Source organism: Thalassophryne amazonica, chromosome 6 (genome assembly GCF_902500255.1).
Source record: "Thalassophryne amazonica chromosome 6, fThaAma1.1, whole genome shotgun sequence".
Classification (NCBI taxonomy): domain Eukaryota; kingdom Metazoa; phylum Chordata; class Actinopteri; order Batrachoidiformes; family Batrachoididae; genus Thalassophryne; species Thalassophryne amazonica.
In genome coordinates, this window is record NC_047108.1 from 83,247,308 (window position 1) to 83,262,721 (window position 15,414).

At 39.5% G+C, this 15,414-nt stretch overlaps 1 protein-coding gene across 2 annotated transcripts in view; it reads right to left on the minus strand.

Annotated features, from left to right (window-relative positions):
- Positions 1-15,414, minus strand: part of si:rp71-79p20.2 (zinc finger protein 704) — a 142,601-nt gene that overhangs the window by 18,214 nt on the left and 108,973 nt on the right. For both annotated transcript variants that reach the window (XM_034172627.1, XM_034172628.1), the window contains exon 5: positions 1,140-1,240. In XM_034172627.1, the coding sequence (XP_034028518.1) occupies positions 1,140-1,240 (101 nt within the window). The remainder of the gene's footprint in view (positions 1-1,139; positions 1,241-15,414) is intronic.

Here is a 15,414-nt window from a genome sequence, read left to right on the forward strand (position 1 = left end):
CCTGTCTCCTTCTTTTGGTTTGGTCTCGGTGTCACATGACCAATGGAGCAAAATGTGATTGGATGAATGCTGGATGATTAAGACAGGGACTGACTGCTTCTCCCTGCTTTTCTATTTTTTAAGGTTGAACTTTTTAAGGCTGAAATTTTTTTTAGGTTGAATGTTTTTTTATGTTGCAGTTTTTGAGGCTGAATATTTTGATGCTAAAATTCAACCTTAGAAATTCAACTTCAAACTGATTTTGATGCTAAGAAAATTTCAACCGGTCTGATGAGACAAAGATTGAACTCTGGTGTGAATGCCAGGCGTTGCGTTTGGAGGAAACCAGGCACCATCCCTACAGTTGCTGCGGGGATGTTTTCCAGCAGCAGTAACTGGGAGACTAGTCAGGATTGAGGGAAAGATGAATGCAGCAATGTACAGAGACATCCTGGATGAAAACCTGCTCCAGAGCACTCTTGACCTCAGACTGGGGTGACGGTTCATCTTTCAGTAGGACAATGACCCAAAGCACACAGCCAAGATATCAAAGGAGCGGCTTCAGGACAACTCTGTGAATGTCCTTGAGTGGCCCAGCCAGAACCCAGACCTGAATCTGATTGAACATCTCTGGAGAGATCTGAAAATGGCTGTGCACCAACACTCCCCATCCAACCTAATGGAGCTTGAGAAATGCTGCAAAAGGAATGGGCAAATTGCCCAAAGATAGGTGCACCAAGCTTGTGGCATCATATTCAAGAAGGCTTGAGGCTCTGATTGCTGCCAAAGGTACATCAACAATATATTTAGCAAAGGGTGTGAATACATGTGATTTACATGGGATTTCATAGTTCTTTTATTTTTTAATGAATTCGCAAAAAAAAAAAAAAAAAAACTTTTTACATGTCATTGTGCAGTGTTGCGAGTAGAAGTTTGAGGGGAAAAATGAATTTATTCCATTTTGGAATAAGGCTGTATCATATCAAAATGTGGAAAAAGTGAAGCGCTGTGAATACTTTCCAGATGCACTGTATAAGAATTTTTAAAATACAAATCACATTAATGGTTTTCTTTGGACAATTCAGTGGATAGATACATTAACATTTCAAAATCACATGTCGTGCCCTTTGTATTTTATTTAAGCAACAGTACTGACTCACCCCAGGTGGACGGTACGGATGTGTCGCTGGATCCCTGAGGAGGTGCTGAGGACTTTTTCACAGTTCTTCCACAAGCACTTGAACATCACCTTCATGGAGTTCTGTAAAAAGATGTTCACCAAAAAAACACCTGCATCAAACACAAATTAACTTTTTGTTGTGTTTATATAGTGCTAAATGAAGACAACCTATAACAGCATGTCATAGAAACATAAATACAGAAGGTCATATACAAGTCAGGCTGTAATTTATTTTCTCTATTCTTCTATTATTCACATCACGTCTCGTCTTACACAAACCAACATTCAGCAGAGTGAAAAATATCACTGTGACTTTCCAAATGATGCAATTGTCATTTTCATGACCAACATGCACATTATGTAAATAACAAACTACTGGACATACAGGAAATGTTAGTCTCAAAATGAGGTGCAATGATTAGTGTCGGTTAGGGCTGGGCGTTATAACCTAAAATCCATATCGCGGTATAAATTGAATCCCTTCACGGTAACGGTATACCTCTAAAATGTTATTGGCAAGCCCTATTTTAACTACTTTTGAATGGCTTTAGATGAACTGAAAGCAAGTATAATCAACAAAAAAGATGACATTCATGTTGTAATTTTTAATATCAAACTTTTTTGCATGATTCTGTCAGTCTAAGTTAATGAAATAAATTATCTTGAAAAGGCATGCTGAAAAGGTTAAAAACATTAATATTTCATTATGGATATAGCATTTGATCTCAATTTAAAAAATGACACACAGTACTTTATAATCCAATGAGGAAGAGGCCTGTGTCTCTCAATTTAACACTGACACTGACTGTAAATGTAAATTTACACACAGTAGCTTAGTTTTATAGTCATTTCCAACAGTTTTGAGTGGGACTGCACAACTTTTCTTTAACAGGATAAATAAAATATAAAAAACAATGTTTTAACAAGAGCTGAAACTGAACTGATTTGTCAAAATGCTCTTTTAAAACTGAAACCTGAGCAATAATAACAATAATAATTAAAAGAACTTTCTACAAATAATCATGGGATCATAAATCATAATCGTAATTACAAACTCCAATATTCTGCTGGAAATCGACGGTATCAAACATCACAAAATAAGGTTAAAGGTTTTGATCAATTATTCTGAATATTTTACCGAGCCTTACATTTTGTAGCTGCTCCGATTATCGCTCACAGAGTCACGCTGCTCTCAATTTCAATTTATTTTCATTTATACAGCGCCAAATCACAACAGAGTTGCCTCAAAGCGCTTCACACAGGTAAGGTCTAACCTTACCAACCCCCAGAGCAACAGTGGTAAGGAAAAACTCCCTCTGAGGAAGAAACCTCAAGCAGGCCAGACTCAAAGGGGTGACCCTCTGCTTGGGCCATGCTACAAACATAAATTATAGAACAACTCACAGAACAATTCACGGACGAATATACAAGAAATGCTATTGGCGCACAGGACAGGAGGATAGCCAACACGAATACAACTCCCATCTCTGGATGGAGCTGCATCTTAAATGGAGAGAAAAAACTGAATCAGGCATCAGAAAGACAAAAAAAAAAAAATACTGTATTTTTGTCAGCATTAAACAAGAAAAAACGAGAAATACTAAGGTGATCGTCGGCCACTAGCCCTAAACTTCATTAAAAGACCCAGAATTTAGGTAAAGTCAAGGCCGCAGCACGCTCCAATTACTAATAAATGAATTAAAAGAGTAAAAAGCGTAAAACAAAACTGTACCAGTATGCTAGCCATATGAAAGGGAAAATAAGTGCGTCTTAAGTCTGGACTTGAAAATCTCCACAGAATCTGACTGCTTTATTGACGCAGGGAGATCATTCCAGACTTCTTATTCACCTTAGGGACACAAAGTAGTCCTGCACCCTGAGAACGTAAAGCCTGGACCGGTACATAAGGTTTAATTAGGTCAGCTAGGTAGGGAGGTGCCAGTCCATGAATAATTTTATAGGTCAGTAGCAGAACCTCAAAATCTGATCTCACTGGATAAGGAAGCCAGTGAAGGGATGCCAAAATGGGTGTAATGTGGTCAAACTTTCTGCTTTGTGTCAAAAGTCTGGCTGCAGCATGTTTAACCAATTGGAGACACCTAATGCTAGACTGCGGTAAACCAGAAAATACAACACTGCAGTAGTCCAATCTAGAAGAGATAAATGCATGGATCAGGGTCTCAGCATCAGCCACAGACAGGATGGGACGAATCTTCGCTATATTTCGCAGGTGGAAGAAAGCAGTTCTACAACCCCTGGCAAAAATTATGGAATCACCGGCCTCGGAGGATGTTCATTCAGTTGTTTAATTTTGTAGAAAAAAAGCAGATCACAGACTTGACACAAAACTAAAGTCATTTCAAATGGCAACTTTCTGGCTTTAAGAAACACTATAAGAAATCAGGAAAAAAATTGTGGCAGTCAGTAACGGTTACTTTTTTAGACCAAGCAGAGGGAAAAAAATATGGAATCACTCAATTCTGAGGAAAAAATTATGGTATCATGAAAAACAAAAGAACGCTCCAACACACATCACTAGTATTTTGCTGCACCACCTCTGGCTTTTATAACAGCTTGCAGTCTCTGAGGCATGGACTTAATGAGTGACAAACAGTACTCTTTATTAATCTGGCTCCAACATTCTCTGATTGCTGTTGCCAGATCAGCTTTGCAGGTTGAAGCCTTGTCATGGACCATTTTCTTCAACTTCCACCAAAGATTTTCAATTGGATTAAGATCCGGACTATTTGCAGGCCATGACATTGACCCTATGTGTCTTTTTGCAAGGAATGTTTTCACAGTTTTTGTTCTATGGCAAGATGCATTATCATCTTGAAAAATGATTTCATCATCCCCAAACATCCTTTCAATTGATGGGATAAAAAAAGTGTCCAAAATATCAACGTAAACTTGTGCATTTATTGATGATGTAATGACAGCCATCTCCCCAGTGCCTTTACCTGACATGCAAAAGTTCCAGCATCATCACCTTGCCCATTGCAGATTCGAGATTCATCACTGAATATGACTTTCATCCAGTCATCCACAGTCCACGATTGCTTTTCCTTAGCCCACTGTAACCTTGTTTTTTTCTGTTTAGCTGTTAATGATGTCTTTCGTTTAGCTTTTCTGTATGTAAATCCCATTTCCTTTAGGCAGTTTCTTACAGTTCGGTCACAGACGTTGACTCCAGTTTCCTCCCATTCGATCCTCATTTGTTTTGTTGTGCATTTTTGATTTTTGAGACATATTGCTTTAAGTTTTCTGTCTTGACGCTTTGATGTCTTCCTTGGTCTACCAGTATGTTTGCCTTTAACAACCTTCCCATGTTGTTTGTATTTGGTCCAGAGTTTAGACACAGCTGACTGTGAACAACCAACATCTTTTGCAACATTGCGTGATGATTTACCCTCTTTTAAGAGTTTGATAATCCTCTCCTTTGTTTCAATTGACATCTCTCGTGTTGGAGCCATGATTCATGTCAGTCCACTTGGTGCAACAGCTCTCCAAGGTGTGATCACTCCTTTTGAGATACAGACTAACGAGCAGATCTGATTTGATGCAGGTGTTAGTTTTGGGGATGAAAATTTACAGGGTGATTCCATAATTTATTCCTCAGAATTGAGTGAGTCCATATTTTTTTCCCTCTGCTTGGTCTAAAAAAGTAACCGTTACTGACTGCCACAATTTTTTCTTGATTTCTTATAGTGTTTCTTAAAGCCAGAAAGTTGCCATTTGAAATGACTTTAGTTTTGTGTCATGTCTGTGATCTGCTTTTTTTTCTACAAAATTAAACAACTGAATGAACATCCTCCGAGGCCGGTGATTCCATCATTTTTGCCAGGGGTTGTAGTAATATTTCTAATGTGGAGGCCAAAGGACAACGAAGGATCAAAAATTACCCCAAGGTTCCTCACTTTGTCAGTGTGATGTATGACACACTAGCCGAGGCTGAGCGTTAACTGGTCAAATTGATGCCGATGTCTCACTGGACCAAGAACCATCATTTCAGTCTTATCAGAGTTTAAAAGTATGAAGTTTCTAGACATCCAACTTCTCACTGATGCAAGGCAATCTTCTAAGGATTTTATGTGAACGAGATTACCAGCAGTTATCGCCATGTATAACCGAGTATCATCTCCATAGCAGTGAAAGGTAATCCCAAAACGCTGCAATATGTGCCCAAGGGGTACTATATAAAGGGAGAAAAGCAGGGGGCCTAAGACAGACCCCTGTGGAACCCCAGATTTCATGTCACTAAGGTTAGAGGTAGTGTTACTGTGCAAAACACAGTGAGACGACTGGTCAAGTATGACGTCAGCCATGCAAGGGCACTCCCAGTAATCCCAAAATGATTTTCCAGCCTATCAAGTAGAATATGATGATCCACTGTATCAAATGCAGCACTGAGATCTAACAGCAACAGAACCGTAGTGGTGTCCGAATCCAATGTAAGCAGAAGATCATTCACCACTTTAGTGAGAGCTGTCTCTGTGGAATGATATTTTCTAAAAGCAGACTGCAGTGGCTCAAAGAGATTATTCTCAGTAAGATAGTCTATGAGCTGCTGTGACACCACTTTTTCCAGAATTTTAGAGAAAAATGATAGATTTGATATCGGCATATAGTTTGTCAATACACTAGGGTCAAGATTAGGTTTCTTAAGTAATGGTTTAATCACTGCAGCTTTGAAACATTTAGAAACAGATCCAGAAGTTTGCTTCTCTCAGAATAAAAATGCTTCATCTGTGCCGCACTGTTATTGGTGCGAAGGTTTGCAAAGAACTGGTTAGGTTGAAAGATCAAAATATAACCCACGTATCCCACACATCGGGAACTATTCAGATAAAATATATCTTATATAAAATATAGATCTTGCAGTCGATTACCAACAAGACAAGTTTTAAAAGACAGAGTTAAGTTTATTCAGTCAACTAAGGGAAGAGGATCATGCCACCTTTTTATTTATTTTTTAATGTGATTTCTGGTCCAAAAGACGAGTTTATGTTCTACTCCATTATTTTCTTGTCCAAAATGTGGTGCTAAATTTGTTGTCTACACTTTTACAGGGATACAGTTGCTATTTATTTTATTTCACACACACACACACACACACACACACACACTTTTTCAGGCTGTAATTTTTTTTTCCCCAAAATAGAGTTTATTTATGTTTGAGATGTCACTCTCACATTTTTGAGGTGCAAATATGCAGATATGACTCAAGAAAATATTTTATAGTGGTAACCTTGTGGAACAGCCTCCATCATGTGGTAAATGCTCCAAGTGTTGTTAATTCAAAGGAATACTGTGATTATTTTATGGTGTTTGATTTTTATTGATTGACGATTTTATCATGGTGTGGGGCTATTTATGAATTTTATGTAGTTATATTTGAGTTTTACTATGATGCTTTTGAATGGTGTGTGCTTTTATTGTATTTTTATACACGTTTTATGAATAGTTAATGATTACTGACCAGGATTTTCTGCCACAGTTGGCGACAGTCTTCATGCTCTTATCAATAATATTATTGAGTTTTGTCCCGAATACGATTTAAAATCAACAAGAACTTCATTCAAGCTACACTTTGAACATACTTCGAGGGGAAAACTTGCTGAAGACACGGCAGAAAATGCAATAACGCACACAGAAACTGTGCTTTAAAAGCGCATCTGATGTTATTGCTGGCAAAAGACCGAAACTGAATTACCCCAGAACTTGCGGCTAAAATCTTGGAGTCGCAAGCTCACAAACAGAACTCAGTGGAATGAGGTCTTGAGTTGGCATTCCCATCTCTCTACTTCTATGGTCCTACCGAATAACGAAGGATAAATAATGAGCCACGTAGCATGTTATTTTTTTGGTACAAGTCCAGTTATTCAACAATTGTGGGAGAATAGTGGCTCTGAGAAGCTCTTAAAGGCAGAATATTCGGCTAACGAAGGTTATCGCTGAGCGTGGCACAAATTTCAAGAAGTTCGAAATTTAGCAACAACAGCATGGGGCAGTTTGTGTATGAGGTACTACGAGCACAAATGAGGATTTTAGAGGCACATTTGTGGTGAGGACAAGGCTGTTAAAAGCCCATTATCCAAGAACCTGGTGACTAAGAGGATAGGACAGGCTATTTTGGCTCCGCCCTCTTGCGCACTTCGTTGTGACAATCCCAACTGCTTTGTGTGCCAGACGCTGATTACAAAAATAATTATTTTGTAGCAGATTAATCATTTCTGTCAGAACTTGGCAGTTGAAAACACCACTAATCGCTTCTGGAATCAGAGGACCGTTTCATCTGGACCTTTTTTTCCTCCTCTCTCTAGTGCAGCGGATAACTGAAAAAAATGCTTCAAATGGTGATGCAAGCACCAAATTTGGCACACATACTCCTTAGACATTACTCTTTTAAAAATGCCGGGTACCCACGTGAACTTTCAATATGCGGCCAAGAAGGGGTCAATTGAAATATTACACAGGGGTCAAAATATAAAAATGCTCCAATCATATTGAAAGGTATTCCATATTATTTGTCTGATCATAAAGATTCCAAAAAGGTATAGTTTGGACTATCTGTGAATTAATGGTCTGGAGTTATGGGGTAAAAACAGCAAGAACACTGAGAAAGGTCAATTTCAGTTTGTACAGGGGTCAAAAGTTAAAGTTGCTCCAATTTTGGTAAAAAGTAGTGCAAATTACTGGTTGAGCTAATAGGATTAATAAATGGCATAGTTTTGACTGTTGCGTGCTTGGTTTGCAAAGTAAAGGTTAAACAATATTAGCATCCATTGGATTCTATGACATGTGACATATGCTACCCTGTAACATGATAACTAAGCATGATACATGATGCAAACTATTCCTTTTTAAAACTGTAATCACCCAACTAATAATTTGCATCACTTTTTAACCAAAATTGGAGCAACTTTAACTTCTGACCCCTGTACAAATTGAAATTGACCTTTGTCACTGTTATTGCTGTTTTTACCCCATAACTCCGGAACATTCATTCACAGATAGTCCAAACTATACCTTTTTGAAATCTTTATGATCAGACAAATAATATGGAATACCTTTCAATATGATTGGAGCATTTTTAAATTTTGACCCCTGTGTAATACTTCAACTGACCCCTTCTTGGCCGCCTATTGAAAGTTCACGTGGGTACCCGGCATTTTTAAAAGATTATGTCTAAGGAGTATGTGTGCCAAATTTGGTGCTTGCATCACCATTTGAAGGATCCCTCAGTAAATATTCACTTATCTGCTGCACTACTCTCGCTCATTCTCTCTCTCTCGTGCGCTGAGGTGGAAAACGTATTTGGAACAGCTTAAAATGTAATGATTTGTAATGTTTATATTGTAATAGCTGGGGTTGGGTTTGCAGGGCAGGCTGTGGCACAGCGGTGTGCCATGGCCACCCACGGCAGTCTGCCACCTGCCGTCTCTTGCCCTGCTTTTAATGCAACACTTTATCTTTGCACACTTAGGGGGTCGTACACAGCAAGGGAGATTAATTGTAACAACTAGGGTGGGGTTGGTAGGTGAGGGTAAGTGTGGTACGTGGGGTTGGCCCGGGGTGGCTGTGGATGTCTGGGGCTCTGCCTCGCGGGTTCTGCCGTGGTCCCCTGGCCCTGCTCTGGGCCTGTGAGGCACGGGGTCCCGCGGCCTGTTGTGGGGGTGGGTGGTGGCGGTGGGGCGTGGGTGTTGGCACTGGAGGACTGGCGGCTGCTGGGGGGGAACGTGGTCTCCGCGGCATGGGTCTTGCTCGGGCGGTCTCCTGGTCATAAGCTTTGGTGGCTGGGGTGGGATCCGGGGTGGGGGGTAGGTTGGGGAGGGCACTGCTGGCTGCGCTGGGGGGCCTTGTGCTCTTCCTGGCCCCGGGGTCGGGCCTTGCCTCTTGTCTGGGGGCTGGGCCCTGCCCTCGTGTGGCTCAGTGGTCCCAACCTTGTGTTTTGAATTCGATTGCGGTGGCTCCTTTGCTCCCGTCCTTGCTGCCACTCACTCCGCCCTCGGGGGCTGTGGCCCGGGTGGCATGGTTCTGGGGCTGCCCCTATTGGTGGGCCCATGCCCTGTGTGCTTCAACTGACCCCTTCTTGGCCGCCTATTGAAAGTTCACGTGGGTACCCGACATTTTTAAAAGAGTAATGTCTAAGGAGTATGTGTGCCAAATTTGGTGCTTGCATCACCATTTGAAGGATCCCTCAGTAAATATTCACTTATCTGCTGCACTATATGGCATTTTCAATGTTAAAGTTAGCATTAAACTGTTCGCATCTCAGCACGTTTGTGTGCATTTGTTTTCTGTATAATTATTAATGGCTCAGTGTTTGTTGTCGTAAAGAGTCAAATGTATTATAAATTGTATTTTTTATTTATATGTTAATAATAATAACAGCAACAACAGCAACACCAACAATAATAGTAATAACTATTAATGCTACAACACAATTTTAGAGAGACAAAAAGAACCTGACAAAACAAAAGAACAGAAAACAGAAAACCAACTAACAATGAACATAAATAAATATAGAAATAAATAACTGTTTCCTGTGAACACCTAGTGACTCTTACACCTCCACTTCATCCATGTTTTACTTAAGTTTAATGACAATTTGTTTCAGTCAAATCATATCTTCAATTTGTTAATTTCTTCAATGATTTCCTCCAGAACTATCTGCCAAGCTAGAAAACTGCTGCATCCTAGTAAGAGCAGAATACTACTGGAATGAATTTGAATAAGTAAAATTGGGGGCGGTGTGACAGGCTTTTGGGGATGCTCCTTTTATACCCAATCATGACACTCACCTGTTTCCAATTAACCTGTTCACCTGTGGAATGTTCCAACAGGTGTCTTTGAGCATTCATCAACTTTCCCAGTCTTTTGTTGCCACTGTCCCAGCTTTTTTGAAAAATGTTGCAGGCATCCATTTCAAATATTTGCACAAAAACAAAAGGCTATCAGTTTGAACATTAAATATCTTGTCTTTGTGGTGTATTCAATTGAATATACGTTGAAGAGGATTCGCAAATCACTGTATTCTGTTTTTATTTACATTTCACACAACATCCCAACTTCACTGGAATTGGGGTTGTACAAGGACCAAAAGGAATAGAAAAAAGAAAATAAAAACTTAAAGCTTTAGTAACTCTTTGCACTGATTTTCTTCTTTCTCAGGTTCACTAGCAATGAGCACCAAGACAGGGCTGGCCACGAGGGGGTCAAGGAGCAGCTGGAGTCTGTCTGTGTCTGATGGGATATAGAGGAGATCAGGTGGATGCTACTCCTGTCAATGATTTGCTGCACACTGTGAAACTTTGCACGCATATCCACTCCCCTGTCAGAAACCTCTCACTTCTATTACTGACTGAGTCTGCCATCTAAACAGCAATGCACCATACTGGAGCACACACAACTCTTAAAGACAATAACAGATAATGTGATTTATTGTAATTCATGGTGGATCAAAAACACACCCATGATTAATTATGGGAATAAGCACAACCCCTTTGTGCCCCGCTCCTTATGTTGCGCAACGATTATGTGCCGTGTAAAACAGCAAACGGGAATAGGACTCATCCCATGTGCTATAAACAGTGTGCTATACATCAATATAAACAGTAAATGGGCTGAATTTTCTATAACGCTTTACATCCATGCACTTTAAAATGATGCCTCATTTTCAACCATTCACAAACACACTGATGTCATCATGCTGCCTTGTAAGGTGCTCAACTGCACAGCGGGAGTATCTTGGAGATTAACCTTGCCCAAGGGCCCTTAGTGATTTTTCTTTGTGACAGGGAGTCAATCCAAGGATCCTTTGGTCACAACTGCATTCTTTCTTTTTGTTTTATTCCAAGAAGATTAATTTGCTCACTGTGGGGGAAAACGCAGCTATCACATGGGTGTTCAAGGTGGTAAAACCATACACGCTTTTCTGCAGAACACTGATGCGTACTGCGTAGGAAGCTGTGTATTCTGTCACAATGATCACTGAGGACCTCCTTGGAAGCTCTAGTAAAAAGGCTGTCATGCAGGTTTTTGCAGAACTCTACACAGGGCCCTGTAGTACACCTCATTAGAGAGTTATTAGAGCAGAAAGCCTATAAAAATAGAAATCCAATATGCAAGAAATTCAGATGCATAGAGTGTCTGAAAGTCCTGCTGTTTCTACATGCTGTGGGTCAGGCTGAAAGAAACTTTAAGGAATAACATGAGGGTGGAGGGGGGTGGTTATAGTACAGGTCTGTGCAACTCTATTCAAAAAGTTTAATGCAAACATTCAAGGCTTTTCACAATAAGTATGCATCTAAATTTAACCCCTTAATGCCTGAATTTACATTTTACATAATTATTGTATGGCCTTGCCTTACAATATAAAGCGCCTTGGGGCAATTGTTTGTTGTGATTTGGCGCTATATAAAAAAAATTGATTGATTGATTGATTTATATAGCTGTATATAAAGAAATGTTTTGTGTGTGTTTTTGCCTTTACGTAGATGGTAAATAATGTTGAGATTATTAATTTCACTTTTGCACAAAAAATAAATAGTAATTTTGGTATTTTGGTAATGACTTTATGTTATAATAATAATAATGGTATGTTGCAAATTTGCGACAACAGGCATACTGGTCAATTTGATATGTTGCATATTTGAGTCAAATATTGTAGCATATATGCGACAATAGGCGTTAAGGGGTTAAGTGATTTTTTTTTTTTTTTTTTAACTCATACAATATGTGAACTTCCTAAAATGTATTTTAAATAAAATCCAGGATAACATTCCAGTACTCATATGCATGAAGTTCTTGTTTTTAGTACAATTTATTTCCTCTCTCATGTCAGTAACTGGCAACTGCCCAGTAAGCAAGTAGGGACCTGTGTCCCTACTAATCAAAGACTGTGCGTGTAGGCTCACATCACCTTTCAGCAGCCTCTAGAGAATGGACAAGACCACACACACACACACACACACACACACACACACACACACACACACACACACACACACACACACACACACACACACACACACACACACACACACACACACACACACACACACACACACAGAGGGAGGGAGATGGGGAGAGAGCGAGAGCTCATGCGCAGGAAATGTAGTGGAACAGTTGTGTTTTTAAGTCTTCTCCTTTCAGCTGCTCCCGTTAGGGGTCGCCACAGCAGATCAATCGTTTCCATCTCACCCTCTCCTCTGTATCTTCCTCTGTCTCACCAACCACCTGCATGTCCTCCCTCAGCACATCCATAAACCTCCTATTTGGCCTCCCTCTTCTCCTCCTGCCTGTTCTCTTAAAACATGTATTATCAACAATACTTGACTGCATACAGTAGTGTTTAGAATAATAGTAGTGCTATGTGACTAAAAAGATTAATCCAGGTTTTGAGTATATTTCTTATTGTTACATGGGAAACAAGGTACCAGTAGATTCAGTAGATTTTCACAAATCCAACAAGACCAAGCATTCATGATATGCACACTCTTAAGGCTATGAAATTGGGCTATTAGTAAAAAAAAAAAAAAAAAAAAAAGTAGAAAAGGGGGTGTTCACAATAATAGTAGTGTGGCATTCAGTCAGTGAGTTCGTCAATTTTGTGGAACAAACAGGTGTGAATCAGGTGTCCCCTATTTAAGGATGAAGCCAGCACCTGTTGAACATGCTTTTCTCTTTGAAAGCCTGAGGAAAGTGGGACGTTCAAGACATTGTTCAGAAGAACAGCGTAGTTTGATTAAAAAATTGATTGGACAGGGGAAAACCTATACGCAGGTGCAAAAACATTATAGGCTGTTCATCTACAATGATCTCCAATGCTTTAAAATGGACAAAAAAAAAAAAAAACAGAGACACGTGGAAGAAAATGGAAAACAACCATCAAAATGGATAGAAGAATAACCAGAATGGCAAAGGCTCACCCATTGATCAGCTCCAGGATGATCAAAGACAGTCTCGAGTAACCTGTAAGTGCCGTGACAGTTAGAAGACGCCTGTGTGAAGCTAATTTATTTGCAAGAATCCCCCGCAAAGTCCCTCTGTTAAATAAAAGACTTGCATAAGAGGTTACAATTTGCCAAAGAACACATCAACTGGCCTAAAGAGAAATGGAGGAATATTTTGTGGACCGATGAGAGTAAAATTGTTCTTTTTGGGTCCAAGGGCCGCAGACAGTTTGTGAGACGACCCCCAAACTCTGAATTCAAGCCACAGTTCACAGTGAAGACAGTGAAGCATGGTGGTGCAAGCATCATGATATGGGCATGTTTCTCCTACTATGGTGTTGGGCCTATATATCGCATACAAGGTATCATGGATCAGTTCGGATATGTCAAAATATTTGAAGAGGTCATGTTGCCTTATGCTGAAGAGGACATGCCCTTGAAATGACCCCAAGCACACTAGTAAACAAGCAAAATCTTGGTTCCAAACCAACAAAATTAATGCCTCGCAGATGTAAAGAAATCATGAAAAACTGTGGTTATACAACTAAATACTAGTTTAGTGATTCACAGGATTGCTAAAAAAAAAAAAGCAGTTTGAACATAACAGTTTTGAGTTTGTAGCGTCAAAAGCAGATGCTACTATTATTGTGAACACCCCCTTTTCTACTTTTTTTTTTTTACTAATAGCCCAATTTCATAGCCTTAAGAGTGTGCATATCATGAATGTTTGGTCTTGTTGGATTTGTGAGAATCTACTGAATCTACTGGTACCTTGTTTCCCATGTAACAATAAGAAATATACTCAAAACCTGGATTAATCTTTTTAGTCACATAGCACTATTATTCTGAACACTACTGTATATCTTTTGTAATAAAACACCTGAATTAACATGCTGGTCAACCTCTGACCTCTGTACATCATTGACATAAAGTATGTTAAAAAAGAACAAATGACAAAAGTTCAGTTATCCCCCTTGAAATTGTTGATGTGGAATCATTTTCCATCATACACACCTTCAGAAATCAGTTTAGGAGGAGTGCACAAACTGATAAGATGACTCAAATAAAATCTCTCATTTTTTTTGCAGGTTGTATAATAACTTCAGTTTCCACTCACACAAAGATGATTGCTAGAACACAAATGCACAGCGCACATTTTAAACTGAATTGAAAGAACACAGCTTTCAAGTGGAGATTCCACTTATGAAAAATCGACGGAGGAAAAAGCTAACGCCTGCAGTGAGGAAGTAACAGCATCGTGATCATAATGAAAGCATTACATTTAACTATCAATGCAGACCCAGGATTAAAATTCAAGACTGACAATGGCGACATTGACAGACAGACAGACAGACAGGACAGACATTTGTGATGTCATGAAGCTGCTCCTGAAAAACAGCAAAAGCAATAAAAGTGGGAAAAACATCAAAAAAGCATTTACTATCACCAGCATTTTGCCCTCATTATCATCTCTTCCTGAAATTTCATCGAATCCAATCCTCTACATTGAGTTATCGTGCACAAAGTCAGACAGGGATGATGAACACACATCTTCCCTGTTAATTCAGTAATTACATTAATCTATATTAAACCGATGCCGTTTGAAACAACTTTGGATAAAATTATGAGATCAGAGTTTAATCCTGTTATGTGCTGCCCATTAAGAAACTGCTTTCCAAATGAGGGTTTAGACCCATGGGGCTGATGTGAGGCATATTACAGCACAAAGCACAGCAGATTACCTCATGTTTTCAGGCTCGCACTCAAAGCTGGCCTATCTGTGCTGCTCGTAGCATCATCCCACTTCATTTCCTGCCCGCAGCTCTCTGGCAACATCATCCTTGCAGTCTTTATGGTTTCATACATTCTGCAGCTCAATAATTTTTACTACCGCCCCACTCCGGGGAAGATGAATTGTAAACCCCCACATATTGTATATGAGCCATCCTCCATCATGGTATAGCTGGAGGAAATATAGAAATTTATCACTTCTTGTACTGCTGTTACCTTGTGCTTTCACTCTTTTTCTCGTCTGCACACTCTGATTGTCCTCATTTTGTTCCTGCCTCCTCCATTCTTATTAAATCATCCAAACTCTTCCCCTGAAGAGGCCGAGATGACGAAGCAAAACTTGACAGGAAATATTATGATTTTCTGCACCTTTTATACAACTTATAAAAACAGAAACTGAAGAGGCAAAAATGGAAAACTGAACATAATGTATCACTGAAACAAGTGGCAGGTTTTAAGTGAGAGGTACGTGCATCTGTCTTTATAGAATCATCTGATACATATCGA